This window comes from Punica granatum, chromosome 2, assembly GCF_007655135.1.
Source record: "Punica granatum isolate Tunisia-2019 chromosome 2, ASM765513v2, whole genome shotgun sequence".
Classification (NCBI taxonomy): Eukaryota; Viridiplantae; Streptophyta; class Magnoliopsida; order Myrtales; family Lythraceae; genus Punica; species Punica granatum.
In genome coordinates this window covers 39,885,383-39,908,783 of record NC_045128.1, presented here as the reverse complement: position 1 = coordinate 39,908,783, position 23,401 = coordinate 39,885,383, and the positions used below count along the sequence as shown (strand labels likewise).

General features: G+C 42.6%; 7 protein-coding genes across 12 annotated transcripts; 4 read left to right on the top strand and 3 right to left on the bottom strand.

The window, feature by feature from the left end:
• Positions 1–5,198: 5,198 nt before the first annotated feature.
• LOC116196446 (BRASSINOSTEROID INSENSITIVE 1-associated receptor kinase 1-like) lies at positions 5,199–6,972 on the top strand. Its single transcript, XM_031526172.1, has one exon. It carries the CDS (start codon positions 5,447–5,449, stop codon positions 6,791–6,793), a length of 1,347 nt encoding a protein of 448 aa, XP_031382032.1. The 5' UTR covers positions 5,199–5,446; the 3' UTR covers positions 6,794–6,972.
• Positions 6,973–7,571: 599 nt separating this feature from the next.
• Positions 7,572–12,781, bottom strand: LOC116196444 (nuclear intron maturase 3, mitochondrial). 6 transcript variants are annotated; one of them, XM_031526169.1, is made up of 4 exons: positions 10,168–12,781; positions 9,876–9,946; positions 8,625–9,496; positions 7,572–8,552 (listed from the first exon to the last, which is right to left on the bottom strand). In XM_031526169.1, exon 1 carries the CDS (start codon positions 12,598–12,600, stop codon positions 10,294–10,296), a length of 2,307 nt encoding a protein of 768 aa, XP_031382029.1. In that variant the 5' UTR covers positions 12,601–12,781; the 3' UTR covers positions 7,572–8,552; positions 8,625–9,496; positions 9,876–9,946; positions 10,168–10,293. The 6 variants fall into 6 exon arrangements, with proteins under 6 accessions (XP_031382029.1, XP_031382030.1, XP_031382028.1 ...); XM_031526170.1 differs by having other exon boundaries at positions 8,632–9,496; XM_031526168.1 differs by having other exon boundaries at positions 7,572–9,259; positions 9,359–9,496.
• LOC116193990 (somatic embryogenesis receptor kinase 4-like) lies at positions 7,941–9,254 on the top strand. Its single transcript, XM_031522730.1, has one exon. The coding sequence runs from the start codon at positions 7,941–7,943 to the stop codon at positions 9,252–9,254; it is 1,314 nt and encodes a 437-aa protein (XP_031378590.1).
• A 697-nt stretch (positions 12,782–13,478) lies between the features above and the next one.
• On the top strand, positions 13,479–13,985 carry LOC116193989 (BRASSINOSTEROID INSENSITIVE 1-associated receptor kinase 1-like). Its single transcript, XM_031522729.1, has one exon. The coding sequence runs from the start codon at positions 13,479–13,481 to the stop codon at positions 13,983–13,985; it is 507 nt and encodes a 168-aa protein (XP_031378589.1).
• Positions 13,986–14,025: 40 nt separating this feature from the next.
• Positions 14,026–16,782, bottom strand: LOC116196445 (proline-rich receptor-like protein kinase PERK15). The gene is made up of 2 exons (XM_031526171.1): positions 16,392–16,782; positions 14,026–16,235 (listed from the first exon to the last, which is right to left on the bottom strand). The coding sequence occupies exon 2, from the start codon at positions 16,107–16,109 to the stop codon at positions 14,169–14,171; it is 1,941 nt and encodes a 646-aa protein (XP_031382031.1). The 5' UTR covers positions 16,110–16,235; positions 16,392–16,782; the 3' UTR covers positions 14,026–14,168.
• Positions 16,783–16,795: 13 nt separating this feature from the next.
• Positions 16,796–18,948, top strand: LOC116196447 (BRASSINOSTEROID INSENSITIVE 1-associated receptor kinase 1-like). Its single transcript, XM_031526173.1, has one exon. It carries the CDS (start codon positions 16,942–16,944, stop codon positions 18,004–18,006), a length of 1,065 nt encoding a protein of 354 aa, XP_031382033.1. The 5' UTR covers positions 16,796–16,941; the 3' UTR covers positions 18,007–18,948.
• A 2,025-nt stretch (positions 18,949–20,973) lies between these two features.
• On the bottom strand, positions 20,974–22,086 carry LOC116196449 (probable calcium-binding protein CML35). Its single transcript, XM_031526174.1, has one exon. It carries the CDS (start codon positions 22,069–22,071, stop codon positions 21,211–21,213), a length of 861 nt encoding a protein of 286 aa, XP_031382034.1. The 5' UTR covers positions 22,072–22,086; the 3' UTR covers positions 20,974–21,210.
• Positions 22,087–23,401: the final 1,315 nt, after the last annotated feature.

Below are 23,401 nucleotides of genomic sequence, written 5' to 3'. Positions count from 1 at the left end.
GTGAGAAAATCTTGGGGCAAATCAAATATATGTCAAGGGACCCTCTTATTTTTTGATTCAAGGCTTTTGTTTTCTTCGGCGAGATTTGAGGGTGGTGGGGGGCATTTTCTTGGGCAATCAGATCATATAATATTCCGGGGGGGGGGGGGGGGGGGGGGGGGAAGTTACGATATATATGGGATAATAGTTACAGTTTTTTTTTATACATTATGTATACGTAATAGGGAATTTTGAGAATCTCAGGGGGGTGATGGTGCGTATTTATCAAGCTTTGCTAGGATATTTCCCAATAAGCCTGAACTCGAGATCATTTAAGCAGCTTTACAATTAATATGTGAAACATCCGAGGGATCATTCATTAAACTAACAATATTTACATATACATACATATATACATATATATATATATATATAAAGTTATATCTCCATAATAAATCGGATAGAAAATGTAATTTTATATATAGTATAAGGTTATAAAGATAAATGTCTAAATAAACAATTATAAATATATATACCATCAGAATTAAATTTGTAAATGCATAAAATTCATATATAGACAAGCAAATTCTTGATTTTAAAAAATGTAATATCAAAACTTATTTAAAAAATACATTTCGTAAAATAACATATTTATAAAAAAAATTTGACATAACTAATAATTTAATAATTAAAAGAAAAATTTACTGATATGCGATAAACATTTTTAAATATTAAACACTTTTGAAAAAAATTAAAGATTGATTATCTAAAAAAATTTAAAAATAATAATTTTCAAGAAGAATTTATGACAATAAATGATATGCACTTTCTTTTTTACAAAATATATGGAAGTCATCTATTATAATTTTTTAAAATTTTGATATTCATGAAAATGTAATTTTTCTAAGTAATATCATTTTCTTAATCCATATTTGGTATTATAATTCGTCTTGAGTCATCCTTAATTTGTTATTGTATGTATTAGTATTTGAGTTGTTTCAATTTAAGAATATGTATAACTTAATTAACATTTCAATTTTGATGTAAAATTTTAAAAATTCATCTAAAAATAATCACTCTAATTAATAACCCGTGTATTGCATGGGCAAAAAATGTGACATAAGCTTTGATTAGACACAGAAACAACTCGACCTATGTGTGAAAGCAAAGAAGACTCGGTGAAATCGATTGAAATATATGCGTCACAAGTTAACGACATATATGAGGATTCTACCATGACAATTTGTGATGGTGATAAAAACGTACAAAAAATGGGATTTGTCATACTATAACAATGATGAAGCAGTATTTTTACATATAACGTGTCGTCCTTGGACTTTTTCGTAATTAATAGCGTACTTTATGACCTCTTTAAAAGTATTATAATTTATCTTTTTGTACGTTTTATTACCATGACAAATCATTACCGCAGAAAAAACCCCCCTCATGGATATATATATATATATATACACACACAATTAGAACTGAACTTTCCTTGGCATCGAATTTCCCATTCGATTAATTTGTTCGTATTCCAAATTAATTAAATGATGATGATGGAAGAGAGGTTAATAATCATTTCGTTCATCATCATTCATCATGTAGCTTATGGGGAGGGTGATATGACAATTGACAGGACAAGACGAGAGGAGACCAGTGACCGACTTTTCCCAATAAAAACACTACAGGAACCGTACGATCTAATCAGGGATGGTCCCCCCACAACCCTCCCACCCCAACCCTACGTTGGACTCACTCCCCCCACCCTCCCAACATCGTCCGACACGTGTCCTCCCCATTATCTCTCCTTTCTGTTTTAGTTGCATGGTGGCACTGATTCCCACGTGCGTCTCTCTCTCTCTCTCTCTCTCTACAATCATGTACAAAATAGAACAGAGAGCGTAGCAGAGTTAGGGCAGGAAGAGATCACAAGTCTCTTCTATCAATCAAAACAATGGAGGAGACCTTCCCCCTCCCTCTGTCTCTCTCTCTCTCACTCTCTCACTATATTGCCCCTTTTTGCCCTTTTTTTTTCCTTTATATATATATATATATAGATATGTGACTTGTCATCGATCAACACGAGGAGGAGGATGGTGATGGTGATGATGATGACGGCAGAGCTCTCTCTCCCCTCTTCGTCAGATGTCTCTTTACTTCCTATGTTCAACTGCAGTTCTTGGACTCTGCCAAAACCCACGACTTGTCTACATTCGATTAATTTCTCTCGACAAGTCGAAATCTGCAGAACTCATTTAGTATGGACATTAATTCATTCCATGCAGATTTCGCGTATAATATAGTATATTACTTAGATTTACACAATATATATATATATATATATTGCCCATAAATAAATATGTCATCAGAGGGGTCATTGGGGGTGGTGTTGGTGGTTTAATAAGGGATGTCGGCAGATAAATTACGTTCCCTTATGGAGGGGAATATTCCGTAATTATATTGGTATGAGTGACTGGTGACCCTTGCTTCTTGTCTTGTCCAACTTGCGAAGGTTTGCTTTGTCAATTGACAATCCATTTGGCTTGGTCTGGATTATTAAGGTCCGTTTGTTTTTAGGGTTAAAATCACAAAAATTTTAACTTTTAACTTTAACTCAATTCATTACACAACAAAAATACACATTTCCCAAGTCAACTTTAACTTTAACTTAACACACTATACAACATTTGTCCTTTTCCACAATCAAAATCAAAATTACTTTAACTCTGAAACTAAACGCCTCATTAATATGTTGCTGTAATTTGGTCTTTGACCTAGCTCAGTAAGAAACTAAGGATCAAAGTTTTGATATCCTCTCTCTATCGACCCATAAATTTAATTAGGCCGCAAGATTGACATGAAGCAGACTACGCATCTGTATTGCCCGTCATCTCAATCTAAAACTATGACATGACACTTGTCGAAGACTTAAAATTGTCAAACTGAGAGGAGACTTAGGGAGCACTCCTTAAATTTTATGCTCTAAGAAATTTTTTATATTTATTGTTTAATTTTTTTTTATGAAATTACAGATTGTGCCTCCGGAAAAATTTGCCTCTCAAGAATCTCGCTCCTCTCAATTCAAATCTTGGATCTGTCCATGATGGCTCTTTTTAAAAAAAAAAATAATAATCAAGGTTGAATCTTGGGGGAACCACACTTGTGCGGGCCTGAGTGGCTTTGCGGGCGGAAGCCCGAGTTGGTAAATCACAGAGAGGTGCACCCAAGGGGAATGGAACCTGTGAGAAGGGGTGGACACTCTCGACCCAGCCAAAACGTGATATGCCTACCACTCAGGCTAACCCTCACATCTCCTTATGGGGTATTTGGCATTTGCTATATGTATTTCTTTTTCATGTGGTTGGAACTAGCACTTGCCAATTCTAGTCAAGAACGAATAATATGTTGCTAGATCGCTCAAGCAAGTTGGAAGAATTAAACCTAAGCATGCATTAAATTAATTTAATCTTTTCAGTAGTGATGATGATTAGTGATCACATGGAACTCCAACATCGCAAGATTTCCTCACTTATGGATGATGGATCCATGGGCCCCAACCCAACTCATAACTGGCAAATGGTTCTGGATTTTTCCCCAAAATGGAAGTCAAAATCTTAATTCTTACCAACCCCACCCCCCCCCCCCCCCCCCCCCCCCCCCCCCCCCCCCCCCCCCCCCCCCCCAGGCAATACGTAGGGTTAAAAAAAAAAGTACTTTTTTTCCATATATAAAATTCTTAATAAGTTGATGAAGGAGACTGGTGCAAGGAACATTTGGGAAACAGAAAGTCAAAATGTGTCCCCCTTCGACGTCGAAGGAGGAAAAAGCTGGTCGTTTCCATAAATAAAATCACCAGGTTGTGGACCTAAGAAGAAAGAGAAAGAAACTACCATATAACACAAATGGTGATATGTACAACCTAAAGAAGAGGAAAACGCACAAGAAAAATTAGTTTTTATTTTTTTATTTTTTATAATGAGGGTGTATGGCCTTCACGCAGCTAATCTCAGATGTGAACACCCAGCAAGCTCACGTAACAGATAAATTCGGCTGCATGCCGTGTAGTTGACTCAATAGAGAGTATTCTCTTGCATAGATTTTTGGATGAGTCGAGTTTGGACTTTCCCAACAAAGTAATACCCTCTAATCACCAAATCAATAACCCTATTGGGTTAACAATTAGATAAAAAAAAATATAAGGAATCTTTTTTTTTTCCCTTTTTGGATAAATGGCAATACGTCATTAGTAGCAAAACGTATTAAAGTCAAGAAGCCATTCACTTTGAGTACAACTTAATACAAACCAAAATACCCCAAAAGTCTACCAATTAATTGTGAGCAACATAAGAAAAATGAAGCATATGACTCGCTAAGACATGATGTACAATCTTAAATGAGACTTGAGGGTGAACAGACAATTTCGCTTGCACATTTACAAAAATCTTTCGAACTACTGCAACTGGTGACGAGACTCTCCATTGGTAGATTTTTCAGGATTTGTAAGTACACATGTAAAATATACATTCACATTCAAGAATGCCACGAGATATGAGGGTGACCCACGCATCCGATCAGATCCCCCTGTGTTGACTATCGTTATTTTAAAGCCTTCATTTGATTATCGTAAAAATATCCTCTATGCATGCATAGGAACTTATTTTACGTATGTGGGATCCTGAGAACTGCTTAGATCGATGCACTATGATGATGACTGAGTAATTAATTTGCGCAGGGATCCCAATTATAGGACGAACCACTAAATCAATATGTAGATGCAATATTTGAATGGGCCGGCGGCCCTTCGCTTTGTGTTTCTGCTGAATTATCTAAGTCCATTCAATTACTTTAGGCCCAAAAGATATTGATGGGCCCCAAACGGGCAAATATTCTGGGTCTACATATGTAGATATGCGTCTTCTATATATGGTCTTCAGGGACCACAGTGGTCCCAAGGGAGAAACTACGGGGTGCAAAGTGATTGCTACACAAACTCCAGGGTGCAAATTTAAACATAATTTGGGCCTTTTTTTTTTCTTTTTTTTTTGGGTAGATTGACCGGGAAGGTGCCAAAGGAAAATTAAACGGAACAAAGGCGGGATGCGATGGCTCCAACAAGATCTCCTAACATCAAATGGCCAAGGCCGTTAGTACATAATTTGGCCTTTTAAACTGTCTATTCAAGTTCTTGGTCGTTGCTCCCCGCGTCTACGAGGACTAGGAGCAGGAGGTTGACCTTTACGTGCAAATGCATCTATTTTTTCTTCTTTGTTGCTTCCTGGAGGCTGCAACCTTCAACTTCCTACAATACAAAATGAACATTCCAGGAAGGGAACTCGGCAAACTTTCATCAGTTTCCTTCTTCTTTGAAGTTCATCCTTTGTCCTGCAATAACATCGTTTCTTTTCGACTCTGATCTACGAGCAAGCACTTCTTGTGGTTGCAGGAGATCAGAGAGCGATAAGAAAAGATGGTGTTCAAGGCTAAAACTCTCGATCTCTCCGAAGACATAAAGACTACCTTCCCTTACTCCTTACCTTCTTCTCCAGAATCCACCATCTGTCTTCCACTCCATCACAGCTGCACACGCTCTATTGCGGTTCGAGTTGCAGCTGGTGTTTCCCAGATCTTCACTGCCCCTAGACTTGAGCCTGCTTGTCAGGAGAAACAGCTTAGAAGGTTCACTTACCAGGAACTGGAAATAGCCACTGGTAATTTCAGTAAGGAGAATGTTGTGGGCCAGGGCGGCTTCGGTACGGTCTACAAAGGACGCCTATCCTGTGGCTATCCGGTGGCTGTGAAAATTTTAAAACCAGTGTCTCTTCAAGGTATGGCACAATTCCGAGCAGAAGTGCAGGTGGGCAAAATGGTCACGCATCGAAATGTGGTTTCCCTGATTGGCTTTTGTGAGATGACAGCAGAATCCAACCAACTCTTACTTGTTTATCCATTCATGGAAAATGGAAGTTTGTCTTCTCGTTTGAATAAACATGCTGCAGAGTCACAATCCCCATTGGACTGGGGCACCCGGAAGCGCATTGCCCTAGGAGTTGCGAGGGGGCTCTCTTATCTGCATGATCACTGCTTTCTTAGGATAATTCACAGGGATATAAAGCCATCGAACATCTTGTTGGACGAGAATCTCGAGCCTCGAATTGGAGACTTTGGCTTGGCTAAGTTCATGGATCATAAGCTGCAGGCTGGGCTCTCTAATCAGATGCCGGATCACATGGCTGGGATTAGATCAGGAAGCCAAATAAAGCAACACTCAGGAGAACTCTTGGACAATCATTCCGAGAGGATGACCAATCGAATTGTTGGCACGTACGGGTATATGGCTCCGGAGTATGTTTTGGAAGGGAGGTATTCACCGAAGACTGATGTTTTCGCTTATGGGATCATGCTTCTTGAACTCATCTCTGGCTGTAGCTTCGTGAAGCTGCGTTTGCTAGCCAACTCTGAGGATAATGTTTGGCTACCATTAGATTGGGTCAAACAGCTAGTAGATGCCAGGAACTTCGACAGGATTATAGATAGCATTATGAGGTGCAATTATAGTGAGAGTGAGATCGAGAAACTGATCAAACTGTCTGTCATCTGCAACCAATTTCATTCCCCAGCAAAAAGACCCAACATGTCCGAGGTAGTCGGCATCCTCGAAGGAAGCAGTGACAGCTTGGACAACAGATGGGAGGAGCTTCAACAAAACCGGGAGGAGTCCGCGTATCGCCCAGAGTTTTGGTCTTCCCATTCTGGCAGAGTTTTTGAAGACACTGCTTCCCACCTCGATCCGGAGGAATTGTCTGGTCCTAGATGATTTTTTTTTTTTTATGATTATGAAATAGCTAAAGCCGCTACCAATGGCATTAGAGTCATGAAAAATTATTGAAGCATTTTGTCAATGGCACGCTTCCTCAAGTTGCTTGTGAGGTTTATGAATATGTTAGCGTGTTTTTACTCTGATGTTAAGTCAGTCGATGGATCATTACTTACAAACTCATTTTGCTATAGAAGCATCCAATCAGGTATTCAAACGTCTGCTAGTAAACAGTTAGATCTTCAAGTACAAGATCTTAGACTGCGGGTACTTCATTTTCCAATGTGAAACGATGCTGTCCAAGTGGAAATTATCTCAAGAGATCACCACATATTTAGATCTCCTCCATGTGGACGGCTTTATTTTGCATTTTTTTTTGGGGGGCAGAAGATAAAAGAGATTTTTGTGGAAGGTGGAACGAAGACTGAGTTCAAGGTGCAAGGTGGCATTAATAATTAAACTTCTGGGTCCAAGATTGTCCCAAGTCCATTGATAATTTGGCCTTTTAACTGACCTGTCAATTTCTTGGTCATCTGCTCACGCGCATCTAAAATTATCTGTTTAAAGTCCTAAAATTTCTCATTTGACTCCGGATGCTATTTCCTTCGAGATAGAACCGTCAAAACTTATTGTTCTCAATATATCAATTTATTACGTCTTTTGCCGCATCATAAGGAAATGAAAGCAAAAGAACAAAAAGAAAGAAGAAAGAAGACCAAATGAAATGAATTGAAAAGAATGGCGGTGGAAAGATAGAACACGTGGAGCCCTGCTAATCTTTCCTCTTTTTTTTTTTTTTTATTGGCTTCAGCAACACATATATATATCGTATGTCTACATATAGGTATGTAAGTGTAAGAGTATGTGCACGGATGCTATTTGACATAAGAAAAATATCTAAGTCTCACGAAGGTAGATTGAAGAACGTGTTGTTTACGTATCCAAAACGCAACCTGTAAACAACCGAAAGCAGAATTTTCAAAAAAGAAAAAAAAAAAAAAAAAAAAAAAAAAGCTGCTGACTCACAGAAGAGGACAATGTTTCTTAAGGGGGGTTTCCTAGAAGTTGCCTCCTCCAAGTGGTTATAATATATAATAAAGACAGAGGTGGTGAAGAAGATGGTATTCTGTTGGGAGGCACTGAAAGGATGGTCTTCAAGACGATTACATTCGACGTCAACGGAGACATTAACAGTGATTTTCCGCCTTCTCCCGATTCTTCTCCGCCGTCCACACTCTGTCTTCCTTTGACTCGCCGTTGCACTAGATCCATCTCGGTTGAGAGCCAGAGGAAACCGGAAGAGCCCTCAAGCATTAGTCCTTCAGAGATTGATTTCAAATTTCCGGAGCAGAAACAGCTGAGAAGGTTCACTTATAAGGAGCTGCGACAAGCCACTGGAAATTTCAGCAGCGAGAATGCCTTGGGCGAGGGTGCATTCGGCAAGGTCTACAAAGGACGTTTGTCTTCTGGATATCTCGTGGCCGTGAAAAGAAGTAACCGGAAGTTCCACTCAGGATGCCTGAAGGAACTGTTCCAAGCGGAAGTACAGGTAGGCAAACTGGTCATGCACCGAAATGTGGTCCCAATGATCGGCTTCTGTGAAGGGACGAATTCCAAGGAGCGCCATTGTTTACTATATCCTTTCATACCGAATGGAAGTCTGATGTCTTACTTAGGGGGGCCTCCAAGATCACTAATCCCGCTTGACTGGCCCGCCAGGAAGCACGTTGCTCTAGGACTAGCCAGAGGACTTTCGTATCTGCATGACAATTGCTTCCTCAGGATAATTCACCATGACATAAAGCCATCAAACATATTGCTAGATGAGAACCTTGAACCTCGTATTGCAGATTTCGGCACGGCTAAATTCATGCATCACAGCCTGCCCAGAGCATCCCTAACTGCAGTGCCCTATTGTATAGCTGGAAGAAGCTCCGGAAACCCTGTGCAAAAAAGTCAAGGTGCAACATGTTCAAACGAAGGTAAGACCACTCATCTGTGGGGTACCCCTGGCTATATGGCTCCTGAATTTAGCAGAGAGGGGACGTTTTCCGTGAAGAATGATGTTTATGCCTACGGAGTCACCCTTCTTGCAATAGTCTCTGGCTGTTCTCCTTCTGACCTCCGTCGTCTAGCTGTTACGGAAGGCTTTCATGCAACATCTGTTTGGGTGAAAAAACTATTTGACTCCGGAAACTTGGGACAGATAATAGATAGCAGTATGAGGGGCGAATATGACGAGGCTGAGGTGGAGACACTCATCAAACTTGCCCTCCTTTGCTCCCAAGATTCCCCAGCCAAAAGACCCAACATGTCAGAGGTAGTTGTTATTCTTGAAGGTAGCAACTGCAGCTTGGGTATAAGGTGGGAAGAATTTGAAAGAAAGGGAATCAGAGACGCAGAAGAGCAGATTGTAACCGATCGAGAGTTCAGTCCCGAAGAATTGTCCTGTCCGAGATGACCTTCCTGAAGATCCAATCAATGATCCAGAAACTCATTGGACCAGACTTTCGGAAAATAATATTCTGTTAGCAGTTGGTAGGATTTGTTGGTCGAGGAACATACTGGAAGATACTGAAGTTTCTGTTCTGAGCTTTGCCTGTGAACGCTCATATTTTTCCCTTTTTTTTTTCTGTTGCTCCATCCTTTTTCTGTACTGAGCGTACCGGCAGCCGAGAAACATTCTGAGCTGCTGCTGCTCTCCTATAAGGAAAATAACAGCAAAAACGGAAAATGAATTAATAACACCCCTTGCATAAAGAATTTACCTGGTACGGTCAAACAGTTGCAGGAGACATCACTTAAAAAGTTGGTTCACTAATATTCCCCGGAGTTAGCCAAACTTTCAGGAGAAGAGGAACACTAAAAGAATTTTCTCTGACTCAACCCAACCCTCCAAGTTGTCTTCTTTTCACCTGAGTGCTGTCTAAACTTAAAGCAAAAACCAAATAAAAATTGTATTGAAGACCTTAAACTTTGATGTCATGGAAAGCTGGGAGCAGTTTCAACTAGAGGCAATTGTGTTTAGTCAAGAGTCCATTGCTTCATTTCTAGTAGCTTTATTGCTGACTTGGTCACTCACTCTGATAAGGTAAAGTTTCCAAATTCCAGTCCATTGCAGCGGCTCCCCTGATTGATGATGTAGATCTGATCCTGTCAGAAAATGTGAAAATCAACTTAGAGATTGAAGCCTGGGATCCATATGTTTTGATATCAACTTATATTTGCTCATGAAGCCTGGAATTTGTGAATTTTAGCCAGAAGTATCAGCACTAAGAAAGCCTTTCTTTTTCTTTTTAATTCAAGAACATGAATTGACATGGTGGCATTATCAAAGGAGAAGAATCTAGACAGAGATATGGGTTTTCATCTACCTGCTCTTTCTGCAATGTGTGACGTGGCCATAGAGCAGCCAAGCAACCGATTTCATGAGCAAATCTTCTTGCTTTGATGACAAGGCCTTCCTAATATCACACTAGACCCAGATATGAGCAACAGCTTTAATCCACATCAACACATGAAGTGAGGTCCACGTCTTGAAGTGTGATCTCGCCCAAGAATAGATCATCTCTGTGAAGAGGACATAGGGGAAGGCACTTGCGATTCACACTTTCATGAATAGCACCTAACCCTGGAACCCACTTCTCCTCATTCGACGGGTTCACATTCAACCGGTTCTGGAGCAAACGGACACGGTAAAGAATAGTATCGGCTCTGCCGCAGAAATGAGCAGCGCAAGAGTGTGAAGAATCAACCTCACAGGCCAACCTAATCAGTGCCAATGTCAAAGCCCCGTCAACAGGTTTTGGGTCTGAGAGGTTCCTATCTCCCATCATCTTAACTTCCTTTTCTGTAGGAAAATATGTTACTTCAGTTTCATCTGTATCAGACACCTTCAAATCCTTTGAATAATGCTTCATTGCATCGCGCTTGGTCGATTCATGCTTCTCTGCTAAGGTTAAAATACAAGAGAAGCGGAGGTGATAAGTTACAATAGTTTTGACCATTTTGAAGTTGTGGCAACAGCAGAAGAACTCGAGCCATCTTCTTCCCACACCAGCATACCACTTGACTATATCTGCATCCTCCAGGGCAAACAGGAGATGGATTGGCTGCGGGCGGCCCATGTTGTTTGTAAACCCAACCATCTTAACAGCCTTTCTAACCAGTTCTATGGGCGCATTCACTTTAATGCACAGCCTCGTGAGGTCACTGACTGTTCTCTCGGCATACTTCTGCTCATATTCTTCTGTTTCTCTTCTTTCTTTCTCCTTCAGGGCTTTCATAGCTGGAATTGGGGTCAAATGCTTATCAACTTGCTCTCGGAAATCATCATATGCATCAACAAGTTCTCGTGGCAATTGATCTCTTATGTGCTGTAAAGATAGAAAGTTTCCAGATGAGAGCATTCGATGCCAATTGTACCGATCATCTAATGAACCCAGAAACTCTTGCACCACTTCGTCTGCCCAGGTTCGAAAAATTTCCCCAACCTCATCCACGATGTGAAAATCAAATTTGAACTGTGCACCTCGTTTCAACTTCTTGAAAACATGACTCATGATCTTCAACCCCAGTTTCTTCCTATTCCTTTCCCTGGCATTCTTCAATTCAATTGCCTTCACTTCCTTCTGCCTAAGGTATTTTTTCCTCGCCCTTATAGCTTTTTCCGACATTGGAGGATTCAAAACCGAAGGCGGAACTGCTTGAAGCTCCATGCCTAAGAAACTAATCTTCTCGGATACTGCACTGTGAATTGCAGTTTTCGTTCTTTCGACCTTCAGCTCCAAGTTCCCTTCTAAGTATCTCAAGACATTCTTCATCAAATCCATTGTCGACACTTTTGACCCAGATGTTATTATAAGTATCTCATCCAAGTACCTAACAGCATAAATCTTCATTGGCTTATAAAACATGTTAGATGATGTTCTGACAACCTCATCAGAACCAATCTTCGGGTTGTCTCGACTCACTTGAAGCCTCAGATTCTGAATTTCTTTATCGAACCCGTTGAAGTATATATTAAGCAAAATCGAACACAAGCCACTCTCTTGAGGAAATCCTCTCCCTATATTACACCCACCCAGTTCAATACTCAACCCTCCGCTCGCAAAAAGCCTCCTCAGTAGATCAATCAAAGCCCGATCATCTATCTTTTCTTCAATGAACTTACACAGCCTATTGACATGTAAAGAATAAAACTTTTGAGGATTAAATTTCACTGCAAACCACCAGCTGGGATTTTCCACAGAGCCCTTCAGGTACCGAACAGCAGTGTGGCGGCCCATCCCGGCTCGCCCACCATAAGCAAACGTCACGAACCTCTCATCATAAATCACCTCAAAAACCATCCTAATTGCTTCAATCAGGACCTTCAATTTCAAGTTGGGCAGGACCAAGGTCTCACCTTTCACTTCGAAGGGCACCATCGGGACGCAGCCAGCCTCGATGTCGAACCGGTTTAGGAAGAGCTCCCGACCCATTTCGTGAACCGAGAAATGCTCGGAGACCAACTCGAAAGGAGATGTTCTTGACTCATGCCCGCTCCGGGTCTGAGGGGTGGTGAGATTTTGGCAGGCGGTGAGGAGGACGGCGGGCAGAGCAATGACATTGTGGACGAGGCCCGAGAATTTGCCATTCTTGGCGTACTGCTTGAGAACTAGGGTTTTGAGCTCGGGTTGTGTTAAGGGGTTTACGGGATTCAAGGATGAAGCTTGAGGGAGAGCTGATGAGGAGCTGAGCTTGCGGAAAGAGCTGATTAGGAGAGGGAGATCTCTGCATCTGACGACTCTGCTGAAAAGGTTCATACGTGAACTGAACAAGCAGAGCGAGGACGAGAAGACCTTGTTCTGTTTGACGATGAAGGAGGAAGAGGAAGAAAAAGACAGCTCCCAACCTTAAAACTGAATAATAATAATAATAATAATAATAATAATAATAAATAAAATAAAATTGCCGGCCACATTTCTAAAGAAGCATTTGATGCCTCCAGTGCTATGCTTTGCTTTCTCCGAGTCTGTTCTATCGGTTAGAAACAGCTTTCCCTGTTTGAGCAATAGCCTGCGACTGAAGATTCGAGCTTTTAGACATGGCGTTCAAGATCAGGACCCTCAGTTTTTTGGATGATCATATCGGAGAATGCCCACTAATCCTGAAGAGGTTCACCCTCCCCGAGCTTGAAGATGCAACGCAAAATTCTAGTCATACAAACATCATCGGTAGAGGTGAGTTTGGTCGGGTTTACAGAGGACTACTGTCCGATGGTTCTTCAGTGGCGATCAAGAGAGTAAGGTACAGACGCGTCCAGGACGAAACTCAGTTCTGAACTGAAGAGCAACATCAGCGCAAGGAAGAGCGCTTTTGTTGTTCAAAGTACGAGCGCTTGCTTGTGTATCCTTTGATGGTGAATAAGCGTCTTGCTTTCTGATTAAGGAAGAGGCCTGACCCAGACTTCCGGCCACTCGATTGACCAACCCAGAAGAAAATAGCTCTTGGAGCTGCACGGGGACTCACTCATCTCCACCATGGGATGAAGCCTGGTATCATCCACCGCGATATCTGCACTAAAAACATATTGCTGGATCGGGAGTTTAATGCAGTCGAGGGAGACTTTGGCTTGGCCCAGATCATGTACGAGGGTGACCTAGTTGAATGGCCTATTGACTGTGGTACAAAGAAATAATGTATGAAGAAACTTATGTCAATACTGTGGTACGTGGACGTGAGTTCTGAGTGGGGCCTGAGTATGTCGCCACCGGGAAGTATGCAGAAGAGTGATGTTTTTGCTTACGGTAACATGCTTCTCGAGCTTGTCACCGGGCAGAAGGCTTCCAGCCTCGATCAGCTTAAGAATGAAGATGGTGTCATGTTGGACAGCCGGGTCAATGGATTAGTGGACAATGGCGATTTGGAAAGAGTGATGGATCCGAATTTGCAGGGACATTACGAAAGAGAAGAAACCGAGCAACTAGTTCGGGTGGCACTACTCTGCTTGGACATTAACCCAGCAGTGCGGCCAAAGATCTCTGAAGTGGTTAAAACGCTCGAAGGCGAAACAACCTTGGTGGCCACACCGCAGAGGATCTGGACCGATTGGGTGCCGGCTCAACTCCTTATTACTCCTTCCCTCCTTCTCCAGCTGAACCAGATCAGTCTTGTCTTGATGATGCCATTCATGAGACTAATTGCATGAAAATCTCAACTTTTCAATCAAATAAGTTTTGATGCTGCTGTTAAAGGGAAAACATTCTCTCTTATTGCAAGTTTTGTTTACGAACATACATTTCCAGTATCTAACGACAGCCAAATACCTACTCATGAGTTACAAGTCCTGCAACTTGTGCCTTGAGAAATGAGCATCCCTGAGAAATAGCTGTCAGCCTTCAATTGCTCTGACCACCTCCCTCATCTTTGGCCGCATAGAAGGGTTGCAGTTCGTGCACATTTTTGCTATGCCAATGAGTCGCTCTGCTTCTCCCCTGTCGTATTCCCGGCTCAGCTCCTTATCAACTATCCTGTCCAAGTCCCAATTTATCTTGTCGACATCTCCCTGCAAATCCCTGTTCATCACCAAATCCAAGTTTCCCGAGCTAGTCTTCATAAGTCCAGCCTTTTGCCCGGTGACTAACTCCAGAATCAAATTCCCGAATGCAAAAACATCACTCTTCTGTGAGCACTTCCCGGTGTTCTTGTACTCAGAGGCAATATATCCGTTTGTCCCACGCACAATTGTGTTGACATAAGTGTCTCTATAGAGGTGAGGAGAGAAGGGAAAGTCATTGGTGAAGGACCATTCTATAGCGCCTTCCACTGTATCTCCCTCATTCATGAGCCGCGCCCACCCAAAATCCCCCACGGCTGCTTCAAACCCCATATCGAGCAGTATGTTCGATGGGCAGATGTCTCGGTGAATAATCGGGGGAACAAATTGGTCGTGCAGATGAGCGAGCCCTCTTGCAGCTCCTAGTGCTATTAGCTTTCTTGTCGGCCAAGCAAGAGGGGGGAATTTGTTTCGGTCTCGACTGCGCCTCAGATGATGCTCAAGACTGTTATTGATCATCAAGGGATAGACTAGCAAACTCTCGCTCGCTTCACAGCAAAATCCTATGAGAGGAAGCAGATTGGGATGCTGTGCCATTCTGTTGCTGCCGATCATGACTTCTGTTTCGAACTGTCTTTCCGCATCCTCAGCAGTATCACTCCTTAATCTCTTCACTGCTACAAGAGAACTATCAGCTAGCTTTCCCCAGTGAACAGTACTGAAACTCCCCTCACCCAAGAAGTTGCTGGGCCTAAACTTTCGTGTAGCCACCCGAAGCTCATCCAGAGTAAACCTTTTCGGTAGCGATAGATTACCAGATAAGTAATCCAGCAAGTTTTCATCACTGTTCAAGCTTGTCCTCAGGAGAGCTGCGGGTGTCTCGTCTTCGAGCATTTTAACCACTTCAGACATCTCGGGTCGCCTCGCTGCATTGCGGTGTATGCAGAGTAACCCCAAGTTGATCAGTAGCTGGGCTTCGTTTTCATCAAAGTAACCCTGCAAATTGGGATCAACCGCACTTGACAAACCGTGGACATGGCCTCTCAGAGCTCGCTTGACCGAGTCGACGGCCAAGAAGATATCCACATCATCTTCAGCAGCCTGATCGACACAGAACGTCCTCTCTCCCGTGACGAGCTTAAGGAGTATGTTCCCATATGCTAGAACGTCATTCTTCTGCTGACAGTGCTCTTCCTCTCCAACGATATCCTCCTCACTCATCGCAAGATCCAATCCAAAGTCCCCTAGGACTGGATTTAATTCCTCATTAAGCCATATGTTTGATGCACGGACGTCTCGATGAACTGGAACAAGTCCTCTGTGCAAATGGGCAAGCCCATATGCAACTCCTAGTGCTATTTTCTTACGGGTTGCCCAGTCAAGCAGTGGGGGGCTTTTTCTCAGGCAGGATGCCAGACTTCTGCTGGCCACTGGAGGATAGACAAGCAAGCGCGCGTCCTTCGTGCAACAAAAACCGATCAAACGTAGCACGTTTGGATGCCTGGCCATCATGTTGCTGCCATTTCTTACTTCTGTTAGGAACCGAGCTTCCATATCCTGCAGGTGCCCGTTCTTTGGTCTCTTTATTGCCACGAGAGAACCATCCGACAACAATCCTCTATATACTGTACCGAATCTGCCCTGAGCCAAGATGTTCCTGCGGCTAAAATTCCGTGTCGCAGATCGAAGCTCGGCTAGATCAAACTTTTTCAGAATCGTCGGGTATTCTACGAGATTATGATCCGAAAAGCTCAGGGTGCGGGACTTGATTACCATTGCTTCCAAGACAACTTGTCGTTCAGCCTTTCTGTAGTTGTGAGTTCTCACAGTTGATTCCCTGAAAACCGATGAGCTCGTAGTCTTGAACCTTCCTCTTCTAGCCAAAAACAAAAAGGGAGACAGCTGCCAAAGTTGGGACAAATAATGGAAGCTGTAAGTTTGAGAAAGGTGAATGGGATAGGGTGAGCAAAGGCAGGAATCTTCATGGGCTCAACAAGGAAAAAGCATAAGATGAATGGAAAGTTGAGTTTACTTGGTTGGAAGTCAAGTTGGACTGACCGTTTGGTGTAAGTTGTGCCCTGTTGCCTTGAAGTTTCCCTAATTGTGACAGACAGCCAAACATTTTCTTGGTCCCACTGGAGAAATTAACATATCACCTAACTCATTCCCATGTTGTACAAACAAGAATCAAGAATGAACTTTGCTGATTTTTTGCCAAAAGTTCTTTATGGTTTATTAGGATTTGGACAATCAGGTGGGGCTTATTGTTTAGCATTCTGCTCTTAACAGAAACATGCAAAATATTCCGGATATGGAAACGTCAGTTTCGAATCTTCAGTTCAAAACTATTGGTCATAAGGACTGTAACTGGGGAATTCTCATTGCTTAGGAGCTCTATTAATCGATAGGCGCAAAAGAGTCGAACCTCCAATGAAACATCTACAACTAACACTGGTACAAAATTAATATTTCCTGGTCTGTAGTAGGAGGACAAATCACTAGAGAACAATTTTGAAGAGTCCTTGGCCATTAACAGTGTCAAGGATTGGTTTCAGATCTCAGCTCAGATGAGGAGGAAGGAGATTGATGAGGCTAGGCAGAGACAAACATGGTCTTCAAGTTCCGTACTCCAAGTTTTTCCAGAAACAGCAGTCCTGATACAGGGAAGAGGATTCCCCTGAGTCAGCTTCGGGTGGCAACCCATAACTTTAGCCCCAACAACATCTTGGGTATGGGTGGATTTGGCTCAGTCTACAGAGGACGCCTCCCGGGCGGTTCCTATGTCGCGGTAAAGAGGCTAAGCAAGCATGCCTTACATGGGTTGAAACAGTACAACACGGAGATTGAAGTGGCGGACTCCGGCGCAGCTCGGCATCCCAACCTCCTTCCTCTGTTGGGGTATTGTTCCGAGGGTGAAGAGCGCCTACTTATCTATCCCTTGATGGCGAACAACGACCTGGCATCTCACCTTGGGAGAAGGTCAGGGACCCTCGACTGGGCAAAACGAAAAGGAATAGCAATCGGAGCTGCAAGAGGGCTTGCCCATCTGCACGAAGGATGCAGTCCCGCGATCATTCACCGTGATGTGAACTCATCCAACATATTGCTTGATAGGGACTTCAAGCCTTTTCTGGGAGACTTTGGGTTGGCTCGGATCATGCACGAGGAGGATCTCGTGTATGGGACTATTGAGTGGCCTGACCCCAACTCTAGCCCCTCAACATATCACCGGTACAAGGATACCTATGTCTATACGGCTGTAAGAGGTGCTATGAACTCTATTGCCCTTGACTACTTCTTCACAGGAAAGTGCACGCAGAAGAGCGACGTCTTTGCTTTCGGGAACCTGCTTCTCGAGATCGTCACTGGGAAGACAGATAAGCGCACCACTTTAGTTGACTGGGTAAGGGGAGTCATAGATGGGGGCAACTGGGGAAGGGTGGTTGATCCCAATTTGCGAGGACACTACGATGAAGGTGAAGCCAAACGACTAGTCCAACTGGGACTAGTGTGCTCAGATATTAACCCAGAATTGCGACCGAAGATGTCCCAAGTGGTGGAAATGCTTGAAGGTGAAACCTTGGGGTTCTACCATCAGAGGAGTTGGGGCAGCAATGACTCCACTCCTTATTACTCCTTCCCTCCCTCTCCTGCTGAACCGGCTCGTTCTTGATGGTACGGAGATCGAGCATTATCTGTCTTACAAATTATGCTAGCTCTGCTCTTAACACTGTCTTCTGTATGCTGGTCCTTGCTTTCCTTTTACAAAACCAAGAAAACTTTATTCGTCAATCATACAAGAAACCGAGATCATAGTCTGTCGAGGGTGTGGTAAATGAAAATGGCCACCAAAATAAATCAAACCATAGCCAAAACCTTCTCGGGAACTGCCTAGGACCATGCTAGTCCAAAATCTTAAATATTCCGAGAACCTAAATGGGAGAAACTACAATCAGCGGTTCCTCCACCTCTCTTGGTCCGTTATTGATACATGTATGGGGGTGAGCCCTAACAGACAGTTGATAGGTTGGAGCACACGGAACCCCTTTCGCCCATTTATGTAAATATATGTTGCACCCATGAGCAGCTTCATTGGGAAGAGCGATGGAGCAGAGTGGGGTCAGAAAGGCTTGAACATGAGGATTCGTTAAAATATCAAACGTGAAGAGGTTTCATCAGCATGGATCCCTCTACATATATTACTCCCAGGCTATCTTCCAGGGGAAGCTGAAGTTGAGGGTGTGGCTATTGTTTCTACTTATCGGTATCCGTCACTGTCTAAGAAACTACGAGACAATGAGGGCGAAGCAGCCAGTTGCGGTTCCACCGCTGATGAGCTGGAAAAACCGACTCGAGTCCTCACTTTCCCTCCCCTCTCTTTGCAACCGAACGTGCTCACTTGCAGCTCTGAAGCTTTTGGTCTTATTCTGATTTTTTTTGGTAGGCTTGCTTTCAGACTTCATCTATCTTTTAAGGATCTTACCTCTGCTTTGTTAAATTGAAGATCATCTGACACCAACATATTTATCGAATGAAGAGGAGGAGATCTAGGTGTACTTTCTATCTTGTAATTGGTTCCGGTGCAGAAAATGGTTAGACGAAAAGCATTTTGTCACGGAATTGCTTGCGTGTTGCCACCTCCTCCACTGATGATACCAGCCAAGGCTAGAAACAGCCACCTTCGAACCATGGTACAAACAGAGGCAATCAATGTTTCTTTTCATTATCCCATAGTTACGCTTGGCTTCGCCGTTACCGGAAATTGTTCGCATCCACTTCCCAGTGCTGTACGATCTGAATACCAGAAAATCTGGAAAGATCCAAGCCAGAAACGGTATAAACCAAAAGCCTCAAACACAGTATCTGTTTCTTTTGATCTCGTCTAGAAATTGCCTGCAAAAGCGAGGAGCTGCCCATGTCAAGCCTATTTTCCTCGTCTGTCTATTGAATCCAGCTAAATTTCAAACAGCAGGACAAATTTGCCAAACCATTCCATTCCAACGTTTGTTTAATGTATAAGAGAGACTTGAACAAGCAGCGACATTGCTGCTGATATTCGTCAACTTTTGGCAACGTCCTTTCGAGGCCGCAACCTCAAATTTCAATAATCAATGGTTGAGTCAGTCGTACAACTTTCTCGGGTTCCTACAGAGAGTTTCAAATGAATTGGCTCCCCCAGGCCCCACAATCTGATCTACATCCACTGGCCAGGTCAATCGGCCGGTCGGTCTCTTCCTAATCCGAATTTCTTGTTTTACACTCCTAGAATCATTATATAATGAATGCTATCTTGAAAAATGACTACAGCATGCTGTCTCTAGGAAATTACTTCCTTGTATATATGAGTGTAGATGAAGTTACCCCGTTAGACGTGTTTCGATCAAAATTTTCTACGTAGATAACTACCGACGCTTTGTCCTTTCCCGTTTACGTCGATTCATCCTAGGTGGATCGGAAACAATTCTAGTTAACCAACCCTTCTGCTTGGGTTTAATCGGGGGGAAGTTTCATGGAAGCTAAGCTATAGGTAGGAGGAAATGGGTTGAGGTATGGTTATCTCTCTCTTTCCGCCTTACCCCGGCCGTCTTCCACAAGTTGAAAAGTCTCGTCTCGATACAATTCATGTAACCACAATTTGCACGTTATCTAAACTACTACTTGCATCTCTGCCGACTCCACCTTTCAGAGGATAAAAAAGAAACATTTTCCCAACTTGAAAAACCCAACATCTCTATCTCCCCCCCCCCCCAAAAAAAAAAAAAAAAAAACCAACAACAACAACATCTCCGGCATCTGTTTTCTTATTTTGTTCTTGCATTAAAAAGACGAGGAAAAACGACAAATTCTGTGTTTCTCCTTTTGTTTCCTCTAAGATCACGAAATTAGAATGACCAACTTGATGAAACCACAAAGAAAAAATGCTTGATCCCTCGTTGCCATGCAAATCTAATAAAATGTACTCTGATGCTGACCCAATTACAATTCATGACATTGTAAGTGATGAGCAAGGAAATCATAACTCTCTTATTAGAGCGATGTTGTTAATGAAACTTAGGTCTTTATTGGGTGAAAGGATTTATAAATTAGTCTAACATAGCAAAACTCGAGCTAATGCGTCATTGATAGAGATGCATTATTTACTCAATACTCATCCGCCAGTTAATCGCACCATGTATCGATTAATGTTCCATGCACTCCAATTTCTTTGCAATCTCGAACTTTAAAGTGTATCCTTTTTTAGGCACCTAGAAACCTCCCGTTTAACAACCGGTGCATCACTTAATATTCCAAAAGGTGAATTGCTTAATATTCGAAAGCATAATAAATCTTCAGTAATTCGAGTTTGGTTTGAAGTCGGAATTGTCTAATAAGAGTTGGTTTGAAGTCGGAATTGTCTAATAAGAGGGAAAGCTCATTCATTTCCTAAAGATACATCACTCGATAAATCTTAATAATTCAAGTTGGTTTGATGTCAGAATTATCTAATAAGAGGTACAACTCATTCATTCATTGCTCAATAAAAATATAAGTATCGAATGATCTGAACCGCAATCACGTTACTTGGAGGCATAATGCCTCCAACTCGGATTTCTTTGTTTTCTTCCATTGAACCTTCTGAGGGATCCCAATTCCTTTTTTCTTGTCTGGACGATCAATTTTGATTGATTTAAGCAAGAAATTACAGAAATAAATTGAGCAATTGCGACGATAGAATGCATTGAAGTGATTTTCCATTTGTCTAATATTAAGTAAATGATAAGTATTTGATATTCCGCATATTTACGGCAGGGAAAAGGAACAATAAAGTATGTGTCCCCTCCAAACACCACCACTCATCAGGACCACACGATCTGGGAACATCATTCATGATGATCAATCATATCTGAAGATCCATCATGCGGGTGAAGTCCTCGAAGCACACGAACCCGTCCCTCTTCCTGTCCACCTCCGCTATCATGCGCCTGCAGTCCTCTAACGTGCACTGCTCGTCCCCCAGCACCGTCGTGAACACCCCCAGCAGCTCCTCCGCCGTTATCCTCCCGTCGTGGTCGGCGTCAAAGAAGTCAAACGTCTCCCGGAGCTCCGAGTCGCAAACCGGGCCGCCCGCAGGCCCGACCCGCCCCAGCAGGTCGTCCATGCTGAGGCAGGACTCGGCGTCGCTGCAGCCGGCCTCCCTCAGCATCAGCGCCGCCTCATCCCGGCTCGCGGGGGGCTCGGCGCCGAGCCGGCTCAGGAGGGCCTCCAGCTCCGCCCTCGAGACAACGCCGTAGCCCTCCCGGTCGATCGACTTGGAGGAGCGGAGGCGGAAGAGCTCGAAGTTCATGTCGGTGTCGGACCACTCACCGGGGAGGACGCTGACGGGGGTGGTGGACTCCGGGACACGGCGCTTGTGGACGGAGGAGGAGGCCTCGGAGGAAGTGGAGGACGTGGACCCGGAGCTGAAGGACGGCAGATCGGACTTCGACAAGGCCTTCTTGGAGACGAAGAGGCGTTTGGGGCTGAGCTTTCTGATGAGCTTCATGGCGGCGATTGTGGAGGCACCGGCCGAACACCGGAAGAGAGATGGGTCAGGGGAGATCGAGAAGAGGGAGAGGATTGGGTCGGGGATGGTTGGGGGAGAGGTTGCGGGGGGGCATAAATGGAGGGGCGGAGAGGCGGAAGCAGGGCAGCTTCGAGGAAGCTTCCTCTGAGGAATTGGAGAGAGAGCGACATTCTTTAACGTAAATGTCTGGCACATCTTTGTATTATCTTTATTTAATTTAATTTAATTTTTTAATCTAATATTATTTATTGTCATTGTCTTTTCTTTTTATTTTTTTATTTTTTTTATTAGCGAAGACGGGCTCACGGACTTAGTCTGGATCCATGAACACATATCACAAGACGGATAGTAACGAGACCCAACTGGATGGCCCGTGGCTCTACCTGTGCTACTACATTAACGGGAGGGCGGGTCATGTGTGCTTGTGCGGAGTTAAAGATGGAATTCTCTTCCATCCTATATCCGTGCTTTTAACTTTTGTAATCAATTATCTACTTTCTCATTTACATAATACGTCGTGACGATACGTGATAAATTCAAATTAATTTTCTTTGAGTCATATCAAATGATTCGTTTCGAATCTGCCATCTTCATGGGAATCATTTTCGAAAATTTCCTAACAAATTTTTAACATCAGACATCAAAGACTGCGGGAAATAAGGAACTCTTGCCATCGGAGCCGATGTTCATTGATCTAAACGGTCATTCATTTGTTTACACATTATTATTATTTTCATAGTTATTATTATTATTTTCATAGTTATTATTATTATTATTGTTGTTATTTTTATTGTTGTTATTATTATTATTATTAATGGGGTTCAATATAGTAACATTTGTTGAATTTTGTTAAAAATGTTGTACACGTCACCTATATGGGGAAAAAAATATTGCTGGAATTAATTATGTTAGGTACCGAATCAGGACTTTGTGTGGCTACTAAGAAATAGCTCTTCGGAATATGGGGCGAAGTGATGAAGCTTTTGTCTATTTTATCATTTTTCCAAGAGAAAAACAGAAAATATTATACAATAATCTCTCCTTATTATCTTGTTGGGTGAAAATTACTCGGAACTTTCTTTTGCTAATGCCCTACTTTTTTATTTATTTGGAAAGTTACAAGATGACGAGAAAGGGAATGCCATGGCTACCTTTTAATCAACGGAAAATTTCCATGATTTTGTATAAGGCAATTTTGCAATCCGATTCCGTGTCGCAATCCAGAGATAAAAAAATTCTCATTGGATTACAGATCAATCGACGGATAAAGTCCATTTTTTGACTGTTAATTAATTCTTTTCGAAGTTTGTGTCTGAATAAAAATCTCGACGGGATGGAGAATGCGATGCAAATACACTTTGTGATGTATCACGATTGAAGGGAATTTCATCGATAAATAAACAAGTTAAGTCAATTGATAGATCTGGGGGTATCGGGGTCTCACATGTCGGGGTGGTGGCAATAATTAGGAATCGGAATATTTGTTGATTACATTATGAGTTCTAATCACTTGGTAGATATTATT

Coding starts and splice junctions, on each gene's coding strand:
- LOC116193989 (XM_031522729.1), top strand. CDS start 13,479: ATGAAGAAACTTATGTCAATACTGTGGTACGTGGACGTGAGTTCTGAG.
- LOC116193990 (XM_031522730.1), top strand. CDS start 7,941: ATGGTCTTCAAGACGATTACATTCGACGTCAACGGAGACATTAACAGT.
- LOC116196447 (XM_031526173.1), top strand. CDS start 16,942: ATGGTCTTCAAGTTCCGTACTCCAAGTTTTTCCAGAAACAGCAGTCCT.
- LOC116196446 (XM_031526172.1), top strand. CDS start 5,447: ATGGTGTTCAAGGCTAAAACTCTCGATCTCTCCGAAGACATAAAGACT.
- LOC116196445 (XM_031526171.1), bottom strand. CDS start 16,109: ATGGTAATCAAGTCCCGCACCCTGAGCTTTTCGGATCATAATCTCGTA.
- LOC116196444 (XM_031526166.1), bottom strand. CDS start 12,600: ATGAACCTTTTCAGCAGAGTCGTCAGATGCAGAGATCTCCCTCTCCTA.
- LOC116196449 (XM_031526174.1), bottom strand. CDS start 22,071: ATGTGCCAGACATTTACGTTAAAGAATGTCGCTCTCTCTCCAATTCCT.